General features: G+C 41.3%; 1 protein-coding gene across 15 annotated transcripts in view; it reads right to left on the bottom strand.

The window, feature by feature from the left end:
- Positions 1-18,005: 18,005 nt before the first annotated feature.
- STK33 (serine/threonine kinase 33) overlaps positions 18,006-21,440 on the bottom strand; it is a 99,225-nt gene continuing 95,790 nt past the window's right edge. For all 15 annotated transcript variants that reach the window (XM_073347496.1, XM_073347495.1, XM_073347491.1 and 12 more), the window contains 2 exons: positions 20,067-20,150; positions 18,006-18,828 (listed from right to left, as the gene is read on the bottom strand). In XM_073347496.1, the coding sequence (XP_073203597.1) occupies positions 18,661-18,828; positions 20,067-20,150 (252 nt within the window). In that variant the 3' untranslated portion in view covers positions 18,006-18,660. The remainder of the gene's footprint in view (positions 18,829-20,066; positions 20,151-21,440) is intronic.

Genomic DNA, 21,440 nt, shown 5'->3' on the forward strand with positions numbered 1-21,440 from the left:
CACTGGGTTTTTAATGTAATATCAGCAGGGTTGGAGAAGGATTATATGGCATGAATATTTCCTCACACGATTCCACCTACTTCCCCACTAACCACACACCCCAAATCTCTCTTCCGCAGAAATCTGGGAGAACAGACATGCTTCTGCCTTCATGGGGCAGCCTCCTCTATGTGGTTTTTTGAGCCTGTTTTTGTGGTATCTTGAACACCACTCCCTCGCTGCACAGTGTATGAGACAGAAGATTACATGGGGTACAGCTAAGAATAACACTGATCAACTAGTGAAAGTGATTTTCATGACTAAAAGCACTAAATTCAATTTGCTATTCATTACAGAGTCATTTTGGGTACATCTATATGGGGATAAAAGCCTCACAGCACGGCTGCGGCTGGCCTGGTCAGCTGACTCGGGCTCAGAGGGCCCGGGCTGTGGGGCTAAAAATCTCTGTGTAGACATTCAGACTCAGGCCGGAGCTCAAGTTGTGTTCAGTCCTGGAGCCCCAGCCCTGCAAGCCTGAGTCACCGCAGATGTTTTATCTCTGTGTAGCCATACCTATTGTTCCATATTCATGAACACTTTGCACAGGTGCTAAGTATTTATGAAGATATTCACAAATCCTGAAAGCTTTCTGAATTTTAGCACAAATGATAAGTTAAAAATGGATATCAGATGTTTATTATTTAAACTATTTCAGTCATCCAATCAGGGAGCTATAAACAATACCTTGTGTCTTAGGGACCATCCAATCAACATGAATTATACATAGCAAATAGCTATAAGTGAACATTTCACAAATAACCGCACTGTTGACCTGATTCTCAGCTGGTGTAAATCAGCATGGCTCCATTGGATCTGGCCTTACATGTCCAAACTATTTTGCAAATGCTACCAATAATGGCTATATTTGAGGAGAATCAGGATCAGCTCACATTTGACCAGCGAGCTCCAAAAATGGGCTAAATTCTCAAAGAATATAATTGTAAACCATTAGTTCAGCCCAGCACGAGCTTAGAGCAACAATCTTTTCATCTGTTCACTTGTTCATTGTTGAGAACACTTATAGAAGAGGCATTTATAGGAATTAATGTGAGATAGGCACTAAGAACAAAAAAACCCCAAATTTGATGTAAATAGGCATCTGGAAACATTTCACAAAAGAGTCTCTAATGAAATCCTTGGAGAGCCTGGGTAATCTTTAGTTCAACAATTCAACTTTAGGTTCTCCCCCCCCCCCGGTTTTTTTCTCCCTTCCCCCTTTTTCAGATGTTCTCCAAGGTGTGTGTGCTAGGAAATATATTTATGGCTAGACAAGTTCAAACATAACTTAAAGAAAAAGTGTTTTTTATGTAAGTTTTACAAGCTGAGGTCAGTACCTTACTGTTCAGTGAAGTCCCCAGCAGATAAAGCGGAGGAGAAAGTCAGGGACAAGGCAGAACAAAGGAAGAGAGTTAAGTTAAATTGTTAGCAGACCCCAGGGCCGGCTCTAGGCTTCAGCAAAACAAGCAGGTGCTTGGGGCGGCACATGCCTGGGGGCGGCATTCCAGCGCTGGCCAGGCCTCCCCTAGACATGTGCCCCAGCTCGCCTCCGCCTGCTCCCCTGAGCGCGCCGCCGCCGCTCCACTTCTCCTCCCTCCCTCCCACCCACCCAGGCTTGCTGGGCGCCAAACAGCTGTTTGGCACGGCAAGCCGGGAGGGAGGGTGGAGAAGCCGAGCGGTGGCACGGTCGGGGGAGGCGGCGGTGGTGGCGGAGCGGAGGCGAGCTGGAGCGGGGAGCGGTTCCTCTACCCCCGCTCCCCTGTTACTTCCTGTGCTTCCCCCCCACACCCTCGCTCACCTCCGCTCCGCTAGGAGCTAGGGTGGTGTGTGGAGAGCCGCAGGAAGCAATGGGGGGGAAATGTGGCACCCCCGGGGGAGGAGGCGGGGCCGGGGATTTGGGGAAGGGGCAGGGGGCACGAAAAAAAAGTGGGGGCGGCCAAAAAATTTTCTGCTTGGGGCGGCAAAAATCCTAGAGCCGGCCCTGAGACCCCAATCTAGTTTAAATTGTGTTTTGTTATTTGAAAATAAATGTTTCCTGACACCCTCCTCCACGCCTCGTCGGCTTCTCACACAATCGCCTCTGCCACACGTCCTCACCATGTGTGGTACAACCTTCCTGAACTCATCTCAATAGTCATATTTCCCTAAAGACTTGCTTCTTCTGCCTTTGGATTTTGTCCACTGATCACTTCTTGGGCTGCTGCTCCTTTTATTTCTAAGCAAGAAAGCAAGTACAAAATAGAAATGTAGCTACTAGACCTGGCTATGACCTATTAGATCATCTAATCCAGCTCCAAGCAGGATTGTTCCCTACATTATGTTTTCCGTTGCTATGGCCAGTCTAATTTTAAATGACCATCCTCATGGAGCTCCCATTGCTTCCTTTGGGAGACCATTTCACACTCTGATAGAACGAAGTATACAATTTTCTCCCAAATAAGTACAGTATTTTCCCGCGCTCCTGTAATTTTCAAATCTATCTCATCGTAAACAGGCTGGCATTTTCAAAGACGCAGAAGGGAGTCAGGCACCCAAAGCCCAAACTCCTTTGAAAACCCTATCCATGATTCACAGCTGTGGTCCAGGCACTGTTGAAAGGTTGCCTTAAACTGTAGCACTGCAGGTACAGTCCATCCATTGTACTGAGTACTCATCTCCTCCATTATTGCTCCTAAACTCTCCTATCCTTTTAATTAAACAGTAATGCCCTGTGTGTTTGGTGCCTTTGAATTTGATGGGGTTTCCATTCATTAAGAGCAATAAAAGAACCACTTCTAATTCATAAAATTATAGTAAGTGACAGAAATACCCACTTTTTCTAATGTAAGCATCTGCACAGCTGAATGTTTTCACTATGCAGTTGGGAATCACCCATCACAGTACATTAATATTGTATTAGAGGATGTAGATCACTTTTTCGTTCTTAATTGGTACTTAAAAATTTTCCTCTAGTGAAAATACTGATTGATTTTATGTTTAAATGAACTTGTTCACTGCAACTGCAAATATCCTGCACGCAAAGTATTTTAAACTAACAAATGTCATGATAAAAAATTGATAGACCGTACCTGGGGAAAAAATGCTATTAAAATTAGCTTTATGCCGATTTCACATCTGTATTCAGAGATACTACAAATAATTGTAGGATATATATAAGGAACTTTGAAATAAGTCTGCACAACTGTGCTGCATTTTTCAGTGTTCAACCCTGAAAGTTTGAAAGTCATAACTCAGAACCCAAAAAAATCACGAGATTATTAAGAATAATAAATGCTGTGTTCTTAGAATCATACAACTGGAGGGCTGGAAAGGATGTTGAGAAGTCATCTAGTCCAGCCTCTTGTGCTGAGGCAGAACCAAGTGTACCTAGACCATCCCTGACAGGTCTTTGTATAACCTACTTTTAATAACCCCCAATAATGGGGATTTCACAACCTCCAGTGGAAACCTATTTCAGAATTTAACTACCCTTTTAGTTAGAAAGCTTTTCCTAATATCTAACCTAAATCTCTCTTCCCACTGATTGAGGCCATTACTTCTTGTCCTATCTTCAGTGGACATGGAGAACAACTGCTCACCATCCTCTTTGTAACAACCCTTAAGACATTTGTAGTCTGTTATCAAGTCCCCCCTTAGTCTTCTTTTCTCGAGATTAAACATGCCCAGTTTTTTTAATCTTTTCTCACAGGTCAAGTTTTCTAAACCTTTTATCATTTTTTTCTGCTCTCCTCTGGACTATCTCCAATTTGTATTCTTTTTATTTGCCTTGTGGATTCTGAACCTTTTTGGTTTTTATGTTTTCAGACTTTTCTCTGCAACCATGATAGCTAGAAACTATTTCTTTTTTAAAACGAGATTCTCAAATAATCACACAACTCCAGGAGCTGGAGCTTTAAGAAAAACAACAAAAATCCCAAGGTTTGTGATAAAATCACAAGAGTTTTCTAAGCTATGCATGTTGACTCACTGATGTGTGTTCACCACTTTTAGAAAAAATACCCCAAAATGTGACATTGGAGTATTATTTTCCCCAGTAATCTTTTTCACCGTTTAGGCTTCCTTGCACTCTCTTACCCCTCAGTGTAGTACAATGTGTGCAACTGTAGAAAGCAGATGAGGTTTCAGGTGGAACATATGTTGGGACTAGAGGCTCAGAAATTCAAAGCTGGGGTTTGCTCCAAAGAGCAGGTTGGCGACAAATAGAATCTCAACATATAACTCTGGTTTCTCACTACTTTCATAGATTTATAGAGATGAAGGTCACAAGAGACATTATGATCATATAGTCTAACCTCTTGCATAACCCAGGCCATAGAACAGCACCCAGGTATGTTTGCATCAAGCCCATAGCTTAATGTTACTATGACTTAAGCTTAATAAAGCCCTGTTTCTCACAAATTTGCCTGCTTGCTGAATCACTTATTGCTAATGAAACACTAAGCCCATGGACTCACTGGAGTCTTTTCCTTAGATACACTTCCCAGTTTGTCTGTGACCCATTGCAAGATGCATCCTTATCACTGACCAAGACAGTGTGTTCCCAGCCCTAGAAGGCAATCAAGTATTGGACACCTTTGCTTCCCATTTTACAAAGAAGTTAACAAAGAAGTTGCATGAGATCACTGAAATCAAAATAGGGAATGGAACTAGGGTCTCCAACATGGAAAGCCCAGGGCTTAGCTATTCAGCTCCACTGCCTGAAAGCATCAAATATGTGTTTTGGTTCTTGGATTGCTAACCACTACACGACACCCGAGCCAGCAATGGGAGCCCAGAGTCCTGATCACAAATGTTCTATCAAATACTTTTGTAACCTCCCCCGGCAAAGCATGTGTCACATCCCTTCTGGCAGATGGTCCACACACAGCACAGCAGCTGTTCCCATCTCTGAAGTGGTGGGGTGTGAAGTGGGGAAAGACCTGATTCAAATCTTGCAGCAGAACCTTGGAGGGGAATTTTGTCATCCAATGTGGTTTGCATTTGTTTTGGTTTTATTTGTTGTTTTTTGGGTTCTTTAAAAATCTGTGTCTGTGGGGACCAGGGCACTTTGGGTTGCCAGAGGCTGTGGATTTTGGGAAGCTGAGTTGCAGCAGGCACAGACAAGCCTAGTTCATGCTAGAAGCAGGTTGTGGGGAGGTGCATCATAAACCTGGGAGCGTCGTACTGTTCACCTCTCATGTTTTAAGAGCATTACGCTGGGCAATGGGAAACAGAGATGTGCCCACTGCTGGGGCTGCAACTGAGTCCCTGAGATACTTATAGGTCATTGGAAGGGAGGCAGTGATAGGGGGGGCGTGTCTCTGGGGATTTAATAAATAAATAAAGGTCATAGGTCTTAATGAACTCATCTCATTACCCTTTGAAATCAGAGGAAAGATTCCCAATCACTTCAAAGGGCTTTGGATCAATCCCTAAGTGACTGTCTAGGAAGGAGTACTGCGGAAAGGGATCTGGGGGTCATAGTGGATCACAAGCTAAATATGAGTCAACAGTGTAACGCTGTTACAAGAAAAGCAAACATCCTTCTGGGATGTATTAGCAGGAGTGTTGTAAGCAAGACACAAGAAGTAATTTTTCCGCTCTACTTCACACTGATTAGGCCTCAACTGGAGCATTGTGTCCAGTTCTAGGTGCCACATTTCAGAAAACATGAGGACAAATTGGAGAAAGTCCAGAGAAGAGCAACAAAAACGATTAAAGGTCTAGAAAAATGACGTATGAGGGAAGATTGAAAAAACTGGGTTTGTTTAGTCTGGAGAAGAGAAGACTGAGAGGGGACACGATAACAGTTTTCAAGTACATGAAAGGTTGTTACAAGGAGGAGGGAGAAAAATTGTTCTTCTTAATCTCTGAGGATAGGACAAGAAGCAATGGGCTTAAATTGCAGCGAGGGCGGTTTAGGTTGGACATTAGGAAAAACTTCCTAACTGTCAGAGTGGTTAAGCACTGGAATAAATTGCCTAGGGAGGTTTTGGAATCTCCATCACTGGGGATTTTTAAGAGCAGGTTAGACAAACACTGGTCAGGGATGATCTAATAGTTAGTCCTGCCACAAGTGCAGAGGACTGGACTAGATGACCTCTCAAGGTCCCTTCCAGTTCTATGATTCTATGCAACCAAGTGAGTGGTAAGTAACCACCAAAAGCATGAGTAGCAGAAAAAAAATTGAGATTAGTTTTGCCTTATAAACAAAGCTATGAAAACCTCAAACATGTGAAGAAAGCAAAATTGTTAGGTTTTCAGGATTAGAAAACAAGGGACCTGTAAGGAGGTAGTGAGAAAACTGGACCTGACTTACATATCAAGAGAAAGTTAATAGGCTGCGTGTGTCCTGCACCCAGGTAGCCTCTGTCTCGGGGTTACCATTTCATACCTGCCAGGCTCTTGTGCCAAAACAACAGCAGAACGTCCATTTACATGAATGTACATAACATGACATTAATTTATACACATTTACATCCATTGCTGGCTGCTGGAGCCTTGGGATGGGGTAGAGAGCCAAAACCACAAACACCAGTTCATGCCAATACTTCCCACCCCTCCCCACAGCACAGACATAAGTAAGTCCTATCCCACCAGATACATAACTATAGCCCCACCTCTTCACCAAATCAGAATGTAAGGAAATAATGTCCTGCTCTGTCAACAGACACGTGAAGAATGTGTTTCATGTGGACAGATGGACATTCCCAACAGACCTGTAGCAGGAGCTGAAAACACTCTTCAGAAACTCTTAGAACTGGCAGGTCTGCCATAACAAAGCACAAGGAGGCTTTGCTGTGGGCGCTCACAGGAGAACCTTTTTTATAAGAACTACTACTAACAAGGGGCACGTCACGAGCACATGTCCACACCAGGACCACACAATGGAAACGCTATGTTTCTATTTCAATAGGGGGAGGAACTGAGTCTGTTTGGGGGCATTTACAGTGGGTCAACCCAGGACAAATTCCACACTGGACAGGAGCGGAGAGGTGCACCTGTCCATACACTGTGTGGCATAGAAGGCCGTGAAGCCTGCGTTGGCTAAGGCAAGGAATTCTCAGCTCTCTGTTGTGCTTCAGTGCTGTTTCCCCCAGGCAAAGCTGTTGTACCTTTTGTCTTTGCTCTAGTTTTCAGGACTTGGCCTCAGGAATTTATTTGCTGATATTTGAAATCCATATTAGCAGAAGCAGGTATCCAAACCCTGGCCGATGCCAATGTGGGGGCTGTGTTTTAGGTGTCGTTGCTGAATACCACGAAGTCAGCGCACCTCTAGTGTTCTGTTCTCTAAAGAAGGCAGGAACAGAAGGGGAGAGGAAGAGGCTGGAAAGGACAAGGGTTGAAGAGTCTAAATAACATTAGAGAACACCCCCCTACTGAATTTGGAACTGAACCTATTATTCCTGGGGCAGGGAAAGTCAGGAAGGGCAAGGATGGTCTCATAGGTAAAGCAGTTAGAATGTTGCCCTGGAGAACTGGATTCTATCCCTCTCTCTGCCTGGGTTCCTATGTGATGCTAGTCAAGTCACTTACACTATACTTTCTACAGGTGGCCAGTCTGTGTCTCTTAGTTTCTGAGTACTCAATTTGAGACTCCTGGGGTCTGATCTGCAGAAGTGCTGAGCACTCACAGCGGCAATTGAGGTCAATGGGAGCTTTGCGCTGAACATATGAAATGCTATAAAATGCAAAATATTCTGAAAAAACTGACCCCCTAACCTGCTCAAATTGGGCACCTAAAATTAGTGGACACATTTGAAAATTTTTGACTTTAATCTCTGTGCATCAGTTCCTCATGTGTAAAAAAGGAATAATAATACCACTTCACCTCACTGGTAAGTTGTGAAGATAATTTCTTTAATATATGCAAAACACTAAGAGTCAAGAGCATCATAGAAAAGCGGGTGAGGAAATTAATATTAATATTCAGTGCAGGGTTGGGGTGATGTGCCGCAAAAATGGCATGGGACCCACACATTAGATGATCAAAAAATATATGCTGACGAGCAACCCAGTTAGCACCATCCATTCTGTGCACCGAATGAGGCAGGAGTCCTGTGGAAAAAATAGTACATGATTGTGTAATTAAAGTCTGTATGCTAATGCATATGCACAAAAGGGGGCAAATTAAGATCGCACAGGCAACCTTAATTCAGGCATTTCCTAACTTTTGAGTGCTTGTCTCAAATATTATTTTAGTGTCATTTCTTTGGATGTAACATTAGTAGGGCCCTACCCAAATTCATGGCCATGAAAAATGGGTCACGGGCCATGAAATCTGGTCTTCTGTGTGCTTTACCCTGTACTATACAGATTTCATGGCGGAGACCAGGTTTCTCAAATTGGGGGTCATGACCCAAAAGGCAGTTGTGTGGGGGGGGGGTCGCAAGGTTATTTTAGGGGGGTCGCAGTATTGCCACCCTTACTTCCATTCTGCCTTCAGAGCTGGGCACCCAGAGAGCAGCGGCTGTTGGCCGGGAGCACAGCTCTGAAGGCAGCGCCGACTACCGTGCTATGCCACCCATACGTCTGTGCTGCTGCCTTGAGAGCTGGGCAGCTGGAAAATGGTGTCTGCGACTGAGGGTCCCGCAGTCTGAAGGGCCCAGCTCTGAAGGCAATGCTGCTACCAGCAGCAATGCAGAAGGGTAACAGTACCACCCCCCCTGACAACCTCCCCTACACACAACTCCTTTGGGGTCAGGACCCCTAAAATTACAACACAATGAAATTTCAGATTTAAATAGCTGAAATCATGAAATTTACAATTTTTAAAATCTTATGACCGTGAAATTGACTAAAATAGACTGTGAATTTGGTAGAACCCTAAACATTAGAGAAGACAAAGTTAATGTGTGTCTTGCACTTGGAATGGTGGGTTTGGAGGGGTGTGAAGATTTAATGTAATAGTTCTTTAAGGTCTACGGGACAGATAAGTACATAAGTGCAAGGGTCAAAAACTAGGATCGTTAACCTATTAACTTTGTTATATATTTACTATGAACTAAACCAGTATAATTATAACATGGAATTTTATTAAATGAATAACTTGCACAATAAAATTAATAAATGGTCTTTCTCCACAGCTTGCAGCTCTATTTCCCGACTTTGTGTATCCTATTCCATGTCTGGTTAAGGAGAGTCAAACATATATAAATACAATGGTCCACATTTTCTAAAGTGATGTGTGATTTTGGGTGCCCAGTTTGAGATACCTTAAAAGTCCCTGATTTTGAGAAAATTCTGAGCAGACACTCTTGGAAAAATCAGGCCTCCTTAATACATCTCAAGTTGGACACCGAAAAATTGAGAGAACCAAAATCACTAGTCACCTCTGAAAATTTAAGATGTTCCATTTATATATGTTTGACTTCTTAATTAAATTAAATGTCCTAACCTATTGCTTTTTTTTTTTTTCATTTTCCAAAACTTGATTTTGTTTTTAATGGAGCTGAAATTAACATGGCTCTTTGTTTTTTATACTTCTTTGTTCATCAGCATTGTTGATTATTTCACACGGCCACAACTCAGGGGAGGAGGTTTGCGTGAGTCAATTAACGCTGCTGTAGAGCAGAGCCCAGGGGAGAAGCTCACATATGGCAAGATATGATGTGCAATTTGCTATTTTTTAATTTCTCAGTCAGAGAATGCTGGCCTGTTTAATATTTAGAAGCCAGAAGACATTCCTGATCGCATTAGGATGTTTTTAAGGTAGGTCAAATTTGGAATTTCAGTAATTTGATATTATTTTAAATTTATAGATGCCTTATGTGCTAAATATCTTAACTTCTTGAACATATACAACAGTGAGATTTAAAAATCAAGACCTTTTTGCTATGTAAAAATTTGCTTTCACTGTGCAATTCCTTAACCTGAATGTTACAGCAGAAAATCAGTAGATCTAAAAATAGTACAGTAAAGACTGCCAACATTAGGTCCAAATTTTGCCCCCAGTTACATCTGTGGAACCCATGTGGACCTGTGGGAGAGCAGAATTTGAGCCAAAGTGTTTAATGTTTCTTATAAGCATTTCATTATAACCTACGTTAGACATGAAAAAGTCCTGTTAGGCCATCGTGTTCAGTTCTTTTCTTCTGTTCAACTATGGTCTGCCCCAGGCTGAATTTTAAATATGGAAAATACCATAATCATATATACACCAAATAATATATATCAGTCAATTAATAGCAGTGTGCCCTATCACCCCCTTCTCCAAGATACGGGAGAGGATACCTCAGTAATGTTTCCTTCCTGAGTTTTTTCACTGCAGTCATTTCAGGGGGCAGAGGAGGGACACACACAAGAACAGACCACAAGCCCAGCATGGATTCTAAGGGTTAGTTGGAGGCCCAGGCCATCTATGTGGAGGCCATGTGTCTCTACCCTTATTCTGTGTCCCTAGTGTCTTTCCCTCCCTGCCCCCACCAACACTCTGCCAACTCATCTTCAAACAGAACCTGTAAAAGGGTTCTTCTGTTGACCCACCGCTACCGGGGTGGGAACCCTACAGGGAGATGCTGATGACTCATTCCGAGGAAAGTGAGAGTCTCTATGAACAGAGGTCTCTGCAAGGAAACCCTCGGAATGATCAGCCGTAAGGAGGAAGAGTAGGCTGAAGCTGAAGTTTTGTTTTTCTTATTTGACCTACCCATTAACCCCAAGAAGGGGCCAAGTTTAGACTAAATACAGGATGTGAACCTTCTCTGAAGAGCAGAGGGAGTACTTCACCCTCCTCCTGTAACACACAGCTGTTGACAGTATGGAGTATTCTCTTTTCATTGTTCTGTGCCTGTCCATTAATGTGCATTCCTCTATAGCATTACCTTTCTATGCAGAAGCTTATTCAAGTCCTTCTAATTGCCACTGAACTTGTCCACACCAACAATCTTTCTAATAAATCAGCCATCTTCATCATCCTATTGTGCATGCTTTCTCCCAGACCACTAAGAAGAGAAGAATCCCAACCGTGGCCCTTTTGGCACCTGAATCTTCTTTCTTCTGATCAAATTTCTTCCAGTCACTGGTTGCCATAAGTCAGGGAAAAACAATCCATTGATAAGTTAGGTCATTGTGACTCACTAGCAACTGACAGGATTGGGGAGCAATGGCCCCAGGAACCGGGAATACAAAATGGATCCACTCATCTTTACATAACAGATTCAAATCTAGATTGGTAGCAGCTGAAACTCATGACTATCTAATGACTTTGTGAAATGAGCCTGGTTTCTCAGTCTAACTCCGAAGTGTCCACATCACCACTGTTTGCTGGCAATCTCAGCAGAGGTGCCAACAACTGAATAGGACATGCAAACTGAAGTACCATTTTACTGCTAGAGGTGGTCCCTACAGGTTTGGTTAGGGGCATAAATAGCAGAACAGTCTAGGGAAGCTTGGACTGTAGTTGCCTGTGCTGTTTCCTATTGTAAATAAACCAAGGACATCAGGGTTCAGAGCCATCAATCAGGCACCTTTTTTGAGCACTAAAATTCACTAAAAGTAAACAGGCAAAGGGCAAATGACTGTTCTTTTTGTCTCTGACATAACTTCTCTTTATTATAAATTATGTGGAGACTTTTTTCCTCAGAAGTCATTTGCAATAGCTGGAACCGTTATGTTGCTGAGTTTTTCCCGCCTTCTCTGACTCACACCACCTCTCCTTTTCTTTGATCGTACACAGCAATGCACAATCTTTTTCAAAAAAAATTCTTAGTTTTAATGCTGAGAATGCTGCAATAACTCCCTAGTGCATTCTCTGGCAGACAGGGTTCTAATTTAGACTACTCTAGTACTATGGACTACCCTGTCCATATATCTTTTTGGATAATTAGCAAACCAGATACTTAAGAAAAATAAGTCACTTTTATTGCAATCTTTTATTGTATTAACAGACTCCAAAAATGGATACAGTGATGCTTATAGTGCTTTTCTGCTTTCTGGGCAGATTATAAACAAATGCATGATAAGCTATGCTATACTGTTATATTACATAGCATTAACATGAACGATAAATTCACTTCTAGCATACTTTTTAATTAAACTTCACTCCTATTATTAAATTCAAATTATACCAGCCAAGAATATTGGTTCAAAGTAATTTTACATCATACATCGGGCTTCCTAATAGACATTTGTTTTGATTGTGGTAGAAAGGTAAATTAATTCATTGTTCTGGTTCAGAAATCATACTTGGTGTAGATAAGTGAACAATGATGAGAGATGTGAGGTAGCCAGATCTTAGCATTCAAACCGTTACGAAAACTGGAATTTTCCAGCTCCCTCCTACATATGTGGAGGGGGGAACAGGCTAGACACTTAAGGTACGTCTCCAATGCACACTCTTTTCAGCAATGTGTAGAGTACATAGACGACATGCCCCCGCCCAGCACAGGTATAAATAGCAGTGTCGATGTGCTTAGGTGAGTAAAGACACACCTGAACTTGCTGGGTATGTACTCTACATGTACTCTACTCACCCATGCAGTGCATCCCCCATCTACACTATTTTTAAGTGTAACTCCCATCCTGTTCCTTAATATGGATAAGAATGTTCCTAAGGTCAGATCATCCCAGAAGATGTGCATGTGCAAATCCTAGCCAAATCAATAGGAGTTGTGTGTTACTCTCCTGGGATGATCAGATTTCTGGCATCTAGATTACAGAATCATCCTGCCTGGGCTCTTTTGGTCAATTAATAGCATACTGCTGCACAAGGGTGGAATAAGGCTAACCAGTGCCTGTATTCATCAACATTTTAGGCTCACCAGCAGTGTCTTCCTTCTAGTTCCCACCCTCCTCCTTCCTCTACCGGTCATTCAGATTTACACCCCAGTCCTACTTCCTAGACAGACTTCCTTCCAGCCACCCCTTACTACCTGAGCTTCCTCTTAAGCAAGGCAGGTCAGATCCCCCTAGCAAGCAGCTGACCAGCAGCATTCAGATTCCTATTAAATCTCAACCTACAGCTTGGCCCTAGACTTATTGCTTTGTCCACAGCATCTCTGACCATGGTGTTCAGAATCCAAGGATCCCACTGTAATCTACCGCTGGTACTCCATCAAACTGGCGGAAACTGATCATTTTTCGCATTTAACCGTCAGAGAGAGACAGAGAGAGAGAGAGAGATGGTAGGCCATTTTATAGTCTAAAAACTGTTTAATGCAGATAGATGAGAAAGACAGGAAGCAGATGGATCCTTGAACCTGTTGTAACTGACATTTTTTATCCAATGGACATGAAGCAGGTAGGCAAAAATAATCAGACACTCATATAATATATAATGCCAGCATGTAGGTACAAATGATGCCTAACACCTGTACTCTTTTTAAATAAGCCTGAGCATTACCTCAGGTAACATGTTCCTAGAATCAGAGTTAGGGTTATGCTTAAGTATGGACCAAATTTAAAATCCAGATATGTGGAGAGTAGTTAACTGATCCTTTGTTAAACCATCTGAATGTGATGAGTTAGAGTAACCCATTGCAAGGGGTTACCAAACAGCAAATTTTAAATGCATGCGCACACACACACAAAAACACACACACTCGCATACAAACTCTGAGGCAGAAAGTAACATAGGGAAAGAGTACAAAGAAGTTCCACAACAGGTGTCACTGGAGAAATGGGATTGGTTGTTTCAAAAAGGAGAGGAAACAAACCATCTTGTACTTTTAATCTCCTTCAAGACCAGTTAGGAAATGCTTCTCATTCCCTTAAATACTTACATACAAGATACTGTCCATACAATCAGGAAAAAAAGCTATGTAACTGTTCTTAGTCTGTTTAAAAGGATATTCAGTGTAAAGGGCTACTGTTAGAAAGTGAATACTAAGGGATTGTAGTAGAAAAGGAAAAGGATTCCTACATACCATCCTCTGGATACATATTCACCAACACACAGCAAGAGCTAACACTCTGATGGAAATGAAGGAAAATAAAATGTTACAGTGATTCTTAAATCTTGTCTGACCCGAAATTGAAATTATGACACTTTTCTTATAAAACATCACTCTACCAGTGCATGCTGCCATGTCAACAGTATATGCACCCACTGGCTTTACAGTTCAAATCTGAAAAGGAAGATACTTTTTGTCTTTTTATTCATGGGCTGTGAAATCCATTTACTGTATGAGACTTCTAATGTCACTTCCTCTCTCTCAGGTGAACCTTGTGGGGTAAAGAACAATGTTAAATGTTTTCAAATATATTTTGTGGCTGCTCACAAAAAGTGTAATATTCCTGAAAACAAGTATAGAATTTCACAACACAGTTTTTCAGAGGGGCAGATTTACCAAGCACTCAAGTGTTACAACATAAAAAAACCCAGTGAACTCTTGCTAGTAAGACAATGGGGAAAAATATGACAAATGCAATAATGCAACCATTCTGTATGGAAAATTCTTCTCTTTGGGTGTCCTGAAATCAACAGGTCATCTGTTTTGGCTCCCTCATGTGCCTCACCTATTTTTAAACATTTTGCTTGCAAACTTTATACACCTGAAGGGGTGGCAAAAATACACCAGTCAGCCTCTTCTGAGAAAAATAAAACAAAAAAGCCTGACATTGCTCTGCACTTAATTCGGTCTAACACGGCAACGAGTAAGTTTCTGATTTATAGTAAACCTGATGTTCACAGAGCAAACTACGTGCTCAGTTCAAAGACGCTGATCATTTCATACAGAAAAAGGGTTCTGCTTTGTAATTGTACATAATATTAATATTTGAAACATTCTTAAGGGTGATTGTACCTATTAAAATTGTATGTGTGGAATGAGAAATAAATGAAGTGGTGTTGCATTTTTAAAGGATCAGGTTACTGTTGATTAAAGCCTTATCTACATTAGTATTTCAGATTTCCCGCTGGTGCAGTTCCACTGGTGGTAGAAACAGTGGGAGCACTAGTGTAGACAGGCTGCCACCAGCCACCAACATTTAAACTACTATGTCATTTAGCCCTGCTCTGCATTGGGTTAGACGAGAGTCGTGGTTAAAATGCTGATAGACCAGCCTTGCTATCACTTGCAGCAAATTGGAAGGAAAATGTCAACCGAGATACAGCGCGAAAGTTAGGAGCAGCAGGAAAGGCTGAGGTGTAAGTCTGAGAAAGACACATAATATGTTGATCTGAATGTTACCATTGACTCATCTTTCATCTTGATGACACAGTGACAGGCAAGTGGTAAGGGGAAAGAATAAAAAGCACTAGGAAAAGGGGTGTAAGGAAGAGAGACACATACCAGGATGGGGGAGCAGAGGAAGAGAGCACAGTACTGGAGGCTGCTTAAGTGGATATAAGTAGGATGGAATGGGAAGCAACAGAGAGTAGGAGCAGAGGGGAGAAACAGGCACAGTGGAAAAAGGGGGAAACAAAAGGGAAATGGGCAAAGTCCCTTGCAAGCTATTGAGCTCAGTGGAGTGGGTAAGCAGTGATGCAGAAAGAGCTGGGGAGAGGAAGACAACAAGCACTCAAGATACAAAGCGGGAAAAGGAGGAAAGACCACATCAAAGAAGGAATGAAAGGGAGGCTTGATAAAAAAAAAACTTTAAAGAAGGAAGAATTCAACTGAGGGAAAATGTGGACACTGAAAAGGAATGAAGAAAAGACAGAAGCAAGAAACAAGGTAAAAGAATGCATGGAGCTACAGTAAGGGGTATTTTTAATTTAAGAATAGGTTTATCTGATCAAACCCCAGCAATTACTGATTTAATGGAGGCTTCTCCAGCCTTTGGGATCCTAACAAGGGTAGAGTCATAAGCCCTTTCCAATCCCTGCACACCAAATTGGATGCTATATTTCACCCAGAATATCTGACAGGTAAACTTAAAAATTTTATCAAGTGTGTCAAGGAGGCAGGGGCTATCACTTCTCAGTGATGAACAAGTAAGCCTGCCAGGGAGAAAGGGGAGGCCAAAACTCACAACAGTCTTTCCAAGGCCTGTGGGATGAACCCTCCCCAAAGTCATACCGCAAACCTGATCATTTGTTAGCACGCACGTGAGAAGTGCTGCTCAGGGAGCTGCACCAGCATTCCCCAGCCTGTCGGGTGGTGGGGTGGGGAACAGGTGCATCCCTGCAGCAAGTGCCGCTTGCTATGTGCATGGAGGTACCAGTGACCAGATGTCCCGATTTTATAGGGACAGTCCCAATTTTTGGGTCTTTTTCTTATATAGGCTCCTATTACCCGGCAACCCCTGTCCCAATTTTTCACACTTGCTGTCTAGTCACCCTACCTCCACTAGCACTACTGTACATGTGCCAGCTTCCTCTCTGTGGGATTCGAAGGGGTGCCGAGACAGCAGCAGCAGTAATGCAGCTTTTAAGCCGGCCCCGACCTGCTCTGCAACCAGGGGGACAATACCATTCTGTCTCCACTACCGCCAAGGAAGGCAAATACTACCTCCCACCGAAGGAAGGACAAGAAGAAGGGAAAGAACACTGGAGGACAGAGGAAGCAATAACAATTTAAAAGAAAACCAGAACTATACATACAGGCTGGAAAAAGATCGAGAGACCACTAGGAAAAAGACAGAGAATGGACTACAAACAGATGAGATATGGCAACTGCAACAAAGCACAGCATACCAGGACAAGGCAGCTCCTGTGTAGAGGGGGCCCCACGCTGATCCGCCAAACAGGCACGTTCAAATCAAAAAGGCTAGGAATCACTAAGCTCCACAGAATTGGGTACCTATGTAATTCGTCAGGAGAGTGGGAAATAAATAATTCTCCTGACTTTAAAGGTAAATGTTACTTATTGTACAGTACCAGCACTGTAAAAATGGTATACTCCTTTGATGTGGGGCAGTAAATTTTCAGGTTCCCATGGTTCAAAAGAGCAGCAGTGGCAGATTGTCAGCATGTCTGCTGGGCTTCTAAAAATTCCATATATGTTATAAAAGAGCTTATCTGAACACAGAACGCAGGCACCCTAGACACTGTATCAAGTCAGTGAAAGAACTTCATTTTGCAGCTATGCAACTACTGTGATCAGGTAGGACTGACCTGAGGTTGGCTAATGATGCAGCCACAGCTCTAACAGAGTGAGTTCCGACATGTCCTTAAAGTGACTGTCTCACTAAAGGAAAAGAATGAGCAATGCAAGTTAATAGCCACAAGAGATAGGTCAGACTGTGGCCTAAAGAACTAACACGTTGGTGTCATGAGACTCAGAAATCCGGATGGACTTTTTAAGAGGCTTTGTCCGCTTCAAATAAAAACAGAGAGACTGTTAGATCCAGTATGTGGAACAGGACTTTGCTGAGACAACCAAGACTGCATAGAAAAAATACTGGAAGGACTGCCTGGTTAAAGTGATATTCTGATAGAATTAAAATCAGATGAATATAGAAATTTATACTCTTATCAAATTTAGTATAGTCTGGAGAATTTACATCCTTGAACTCACTGTATGTTGTAAGATAAAAACACCAACTAGAAGATTAACAATCCATATAAAGGTACTTAAACATGCAGGATTTATCTATAGGCTTCAGAGAGCATTTGAGTGGTTTTTCATTGTGTTGATATTGAATGATTCAACAGAGATTTTAACGGATTTATCATAAATGTTTTTTTAAATGTCCAGATTCCTGCACAATTTGTTTGAATTTAATAGGATTATTTATGACCCAAATAGAAACAGGTCAAAATGTGTGATATCTAGGTTCTGACAAGAACAAAATAAACTCAAGTATTTTTGTGGGGAACAAGAGAAAAATCTATTTGGTCCCCAATACACAGTGAATGTCCTGAGCATAAGTGATTGAATAATTTGTAATATAAAGTTTTAACTAACCAAGAATTTGCTCCCCCAGTGGAACAATGTGAAGGTTTACAGGTAAGACTTACCTTCAGAGAGAGGCCCTGAGTTTTGAACAATAGAATACATTCTCATTTTACACAAATGCACAACAAGTAGCTTAACAGCACACTTCACTGTCCTTTTGAACAGGAAGATAAATTACCATGTAAAGGCCATTATTCTAACATCTGCTTTTATTTAAGTATTTCATCAATACATCAGAAGTTTATCAGCAAGAACCACAACAATTTGATCATGCTTCAAAAATACATCTCCCATTTATCAAGTTTAAAATAAGTTTTGTAAGCAATCTACAGTGACCTAAAATAGCAGTAACAAATTTCATTGACCCAACTATTTGTGCTATAATGCCTAGAGCAACTTTATAAGCAATTTCCTAGAAAATTCTTATAGTGCGAAGGGCATGCTGTTATTAGGAACCCCACCATTACAGATTCTGGCCTCTCATTTTTTCCCCCATAAATGTTTGTGACAAAACTAATGAATCTAAGTAAAACATAGCAAGTGGATTCATAGTAGTGAGCTACTCACATGCACAGCGCCTGCTAGCGTAGAACAAATAAGTTACATACATATTTAGACAATTTGATAATCTTCTGTGTGACAACAATACTATCAGTGGATGTCCTCTTACAGGTTAGGAGTTCACACTGCTTTGGAATCTTCTTCAGTGTTAAAGGAAAGCCAGAGCTTTCTGCCTATTACAGGGCTCAGGAAAGCAAAAAGGTTAACAGTTCAGGATGTACTTGTCCGTTTTTATGCAGTGTTCTCATTTTGGCACAAGTAAGTTGCCCCATTTCTATGTTGTTCAAAGTTGATAGAACTCCTATGATTTCTTTTTGGTTTTAAGTGTGGTAGTGGGTTTTTGTATGTTTTTATTTCCCGATCCCTGGCTTGAAGACACAGAGGACTTTTCTGTTTCCCCCTTCCTCTCTTGACTCTCCTGATTTCGCCTTGAATTTGACACTGGAGATACTGACCTACCTGCTGGGAACTATAATTAAAAAAGAAGTTTAATATATGTGTGTTTTTAAATATGAGGGACCAAAATAATGTTAGACATCACAGTACAAAAAGCAGATGAGTTATGTAGTGGTACCATGCCAGTATTATCCTACAGCAATGTAAAATAAAAAAGTATTTAAAGACAGTAAAGGACATTATAAAGTGCAAGAGAAGCTGATTTATGAAAAATGCAGCTCTTTATCTTCTTCTGCGGTATACTTACACAGCTTACATTCCACTAATCTAAAATCCCATGCTTTGGGGACAAGACTACATTCTTAATACCTGTTTAGGACTACTTACATCCAACTATAATTATCTGATATTAGTCTTCACTAGCCAGACTTCTGTACCAAGATTTATGATTTTAAGGAATATAATAATCACTATTATTGTTATTCAATTATCATAACAATCCAAATACATTTTCAAGCTCTTATCTTTATTCTTTATAAATGTGTAATTAGGACTATTTTTTCTGTTCTGCATCTTGATTAACACTTGGCCAATGCAGGACCGTACCAATATTCTTTAGTTCACCAAGTCTTATTCTCTAATTTCCAGGTTTCTCATCTTGCTAGGACTGATTTTTTAAAAAAAAACTGCTAAACTGATAAAGCAGTTAACAGCCATCCCATAAATGTCAATCATTTCATTTTTTCCTGACAAAGTGCAGTTAACTATTGTAAGAGTACTCCTTGGGCCAGAGTCTCAGCTAGTATGAATCAGCTGATGACTTAAATGGAATGATGTCAATTTACACCAGCTGAGGAACTAGCCCTTAATGTTTATCTTTATAAATTCTATTTTTTTCTTCTGCACAAATCTCATCCTTCACTCACTTGTGCTGTATCCTTTTAAGTCAAAGAAATTTTAACACAGATAACATAGGATTTACCACAAAAATTTTAAAAATTGCGTGCTTCTTTAGCAATCCATACCGAGGAACCTACAACAAGTGGCCTGATTTTCCAAGATGCGAGGCATCTACCACTTTCCATGGGAGATGCTACATCTTCAAGCACTTTTGTTTCATAACAGAAATCAATTGTAAATCTTATTGCAAAACAGTATTTTAAAAAGTGAATAAGAACTCGCCTGTCTCCAGTTAAACACTATTTTTTCTCTTATTCTAAAAGTGTCTTAAAATAAAATGTCAGCAAAGAAAACATAAAACTAAGTAAAACTGAAGATAATTGGAAAAAGTGTTTCTGAGAGAACACTTACAGCCATGGATGGCTTGGAGGTTACACTCTTCTTTTTAAGTGTCCCATTTGGTAAAGCACTTGTGTTATTTTTTTTCTTGTTGACCTGTGAAAGAAGAATCAAGTGGTTGGAGTAATAAACCAAATATACTTAGGCGGCTAGAAAAGGGCCTACAATATGTCTACACTGTGATAAAAGACCTGGGCTGGAGCCTGGGCTCTGAGACTGGTGCCACACACTGCTTAATCGTAGTGTAGACATACTGGATAGCCTCAAACATAGCTCTTGAGAGGCAGATGGATCGATTAAATATTTAACTGACAAAAGTTAGACCCATTTATGAGGCTCTTTATATATATTTTTTTACTTGCAAGTCTACCATCAGTGAACTTCGTACACAGCTCAGTTCTTCTGTGTGTGTTAAGCACACCTTTCCCTAATGGCAAAATCCAGCTCCTTCCTCCAATGGAGACCCCAGATCAAATGGTCTTGGGAATAGTTCCACTGTATGGACAAGAGGGTGTTAGCATTTGGGGAGCCCAGCTCTGCATAGCTTGTGTATGTGTCTCTCGGCAGTTGGTGTGCAGGAACATGGTGACTTTGAGGAGCGTATACTTCTCAAATGCACAAGGCATTGCCACCACCCCTCTTCCCCCACTGCAGCAGGGGCTACCACAGCATCAAGGCTACAGTTGCAGCTGAGGAGCAGCTCTGCAGTTTGAGTGAGGAGAGAATTTCTTCCCCATATCCCTATGGAACTACCTATGCAAAGTCCAGTTATATAGGGGGGTGGAGGAGCTTCTAATTCAAACAAGAATATTCTGCTCTGATATAGTCACAGAATTGCAGCTCCATATCCAAGGCTGATTCTCTGCTAAGTGGAACCTTTTCCAGAGCAGGCACCATCCTGTATAACAGTGAAGACTTCAAGGTGCTGCACAGGAACAGTCTGCATTTTGATCAATAAATCTAAGAGACAGAGAAGTCATATCTAGTGCAGAACCACCAGCATTTGCATTATGGCTTTTAGTCTCTTCAGGCCAGGGATTCAGCTGCTTTCTATGAAAATTCAATATTTTAAGCAACAAGTCATCTGAGAAATCATAGCAATGCTTATTATATGCATTATACCTTGGTATTCACTATGTCACTAGTGGCTTATACATGTGTTGCTTGTGAACTATTGTTTACCTTTTCCTTCACTTCCCCCAGGATGGTTTCTCATGACTCCTACTTACAGAATGCAGAAGGAATGTGGAAGGAAAGAATGGTGTATCCATCAGAGATTCTTCCTCATCTGCCCTAAATATCAGTTCCTTAATATCCTATTCCTTTTCTGTTAAGTTTCTGCACACACACCAGCTTAAGGAGTAAACAGGAGCAATAGATTCTTAA

Source organism: Lepidochelys kempii, chromosome 6 (assembly GCF_965140265.1).
Source record: "Lepidochelys kempii isolate rLepKem1 chromosome 6, rLepKem1.hap2, whole genome shotgun sequence".
NCBI classification, from domain to species: Eukaryota; Metazoa; Chordata; order Testudines; family Cheloniidae; genus Lepidochelys; species Lepidochelys kempii.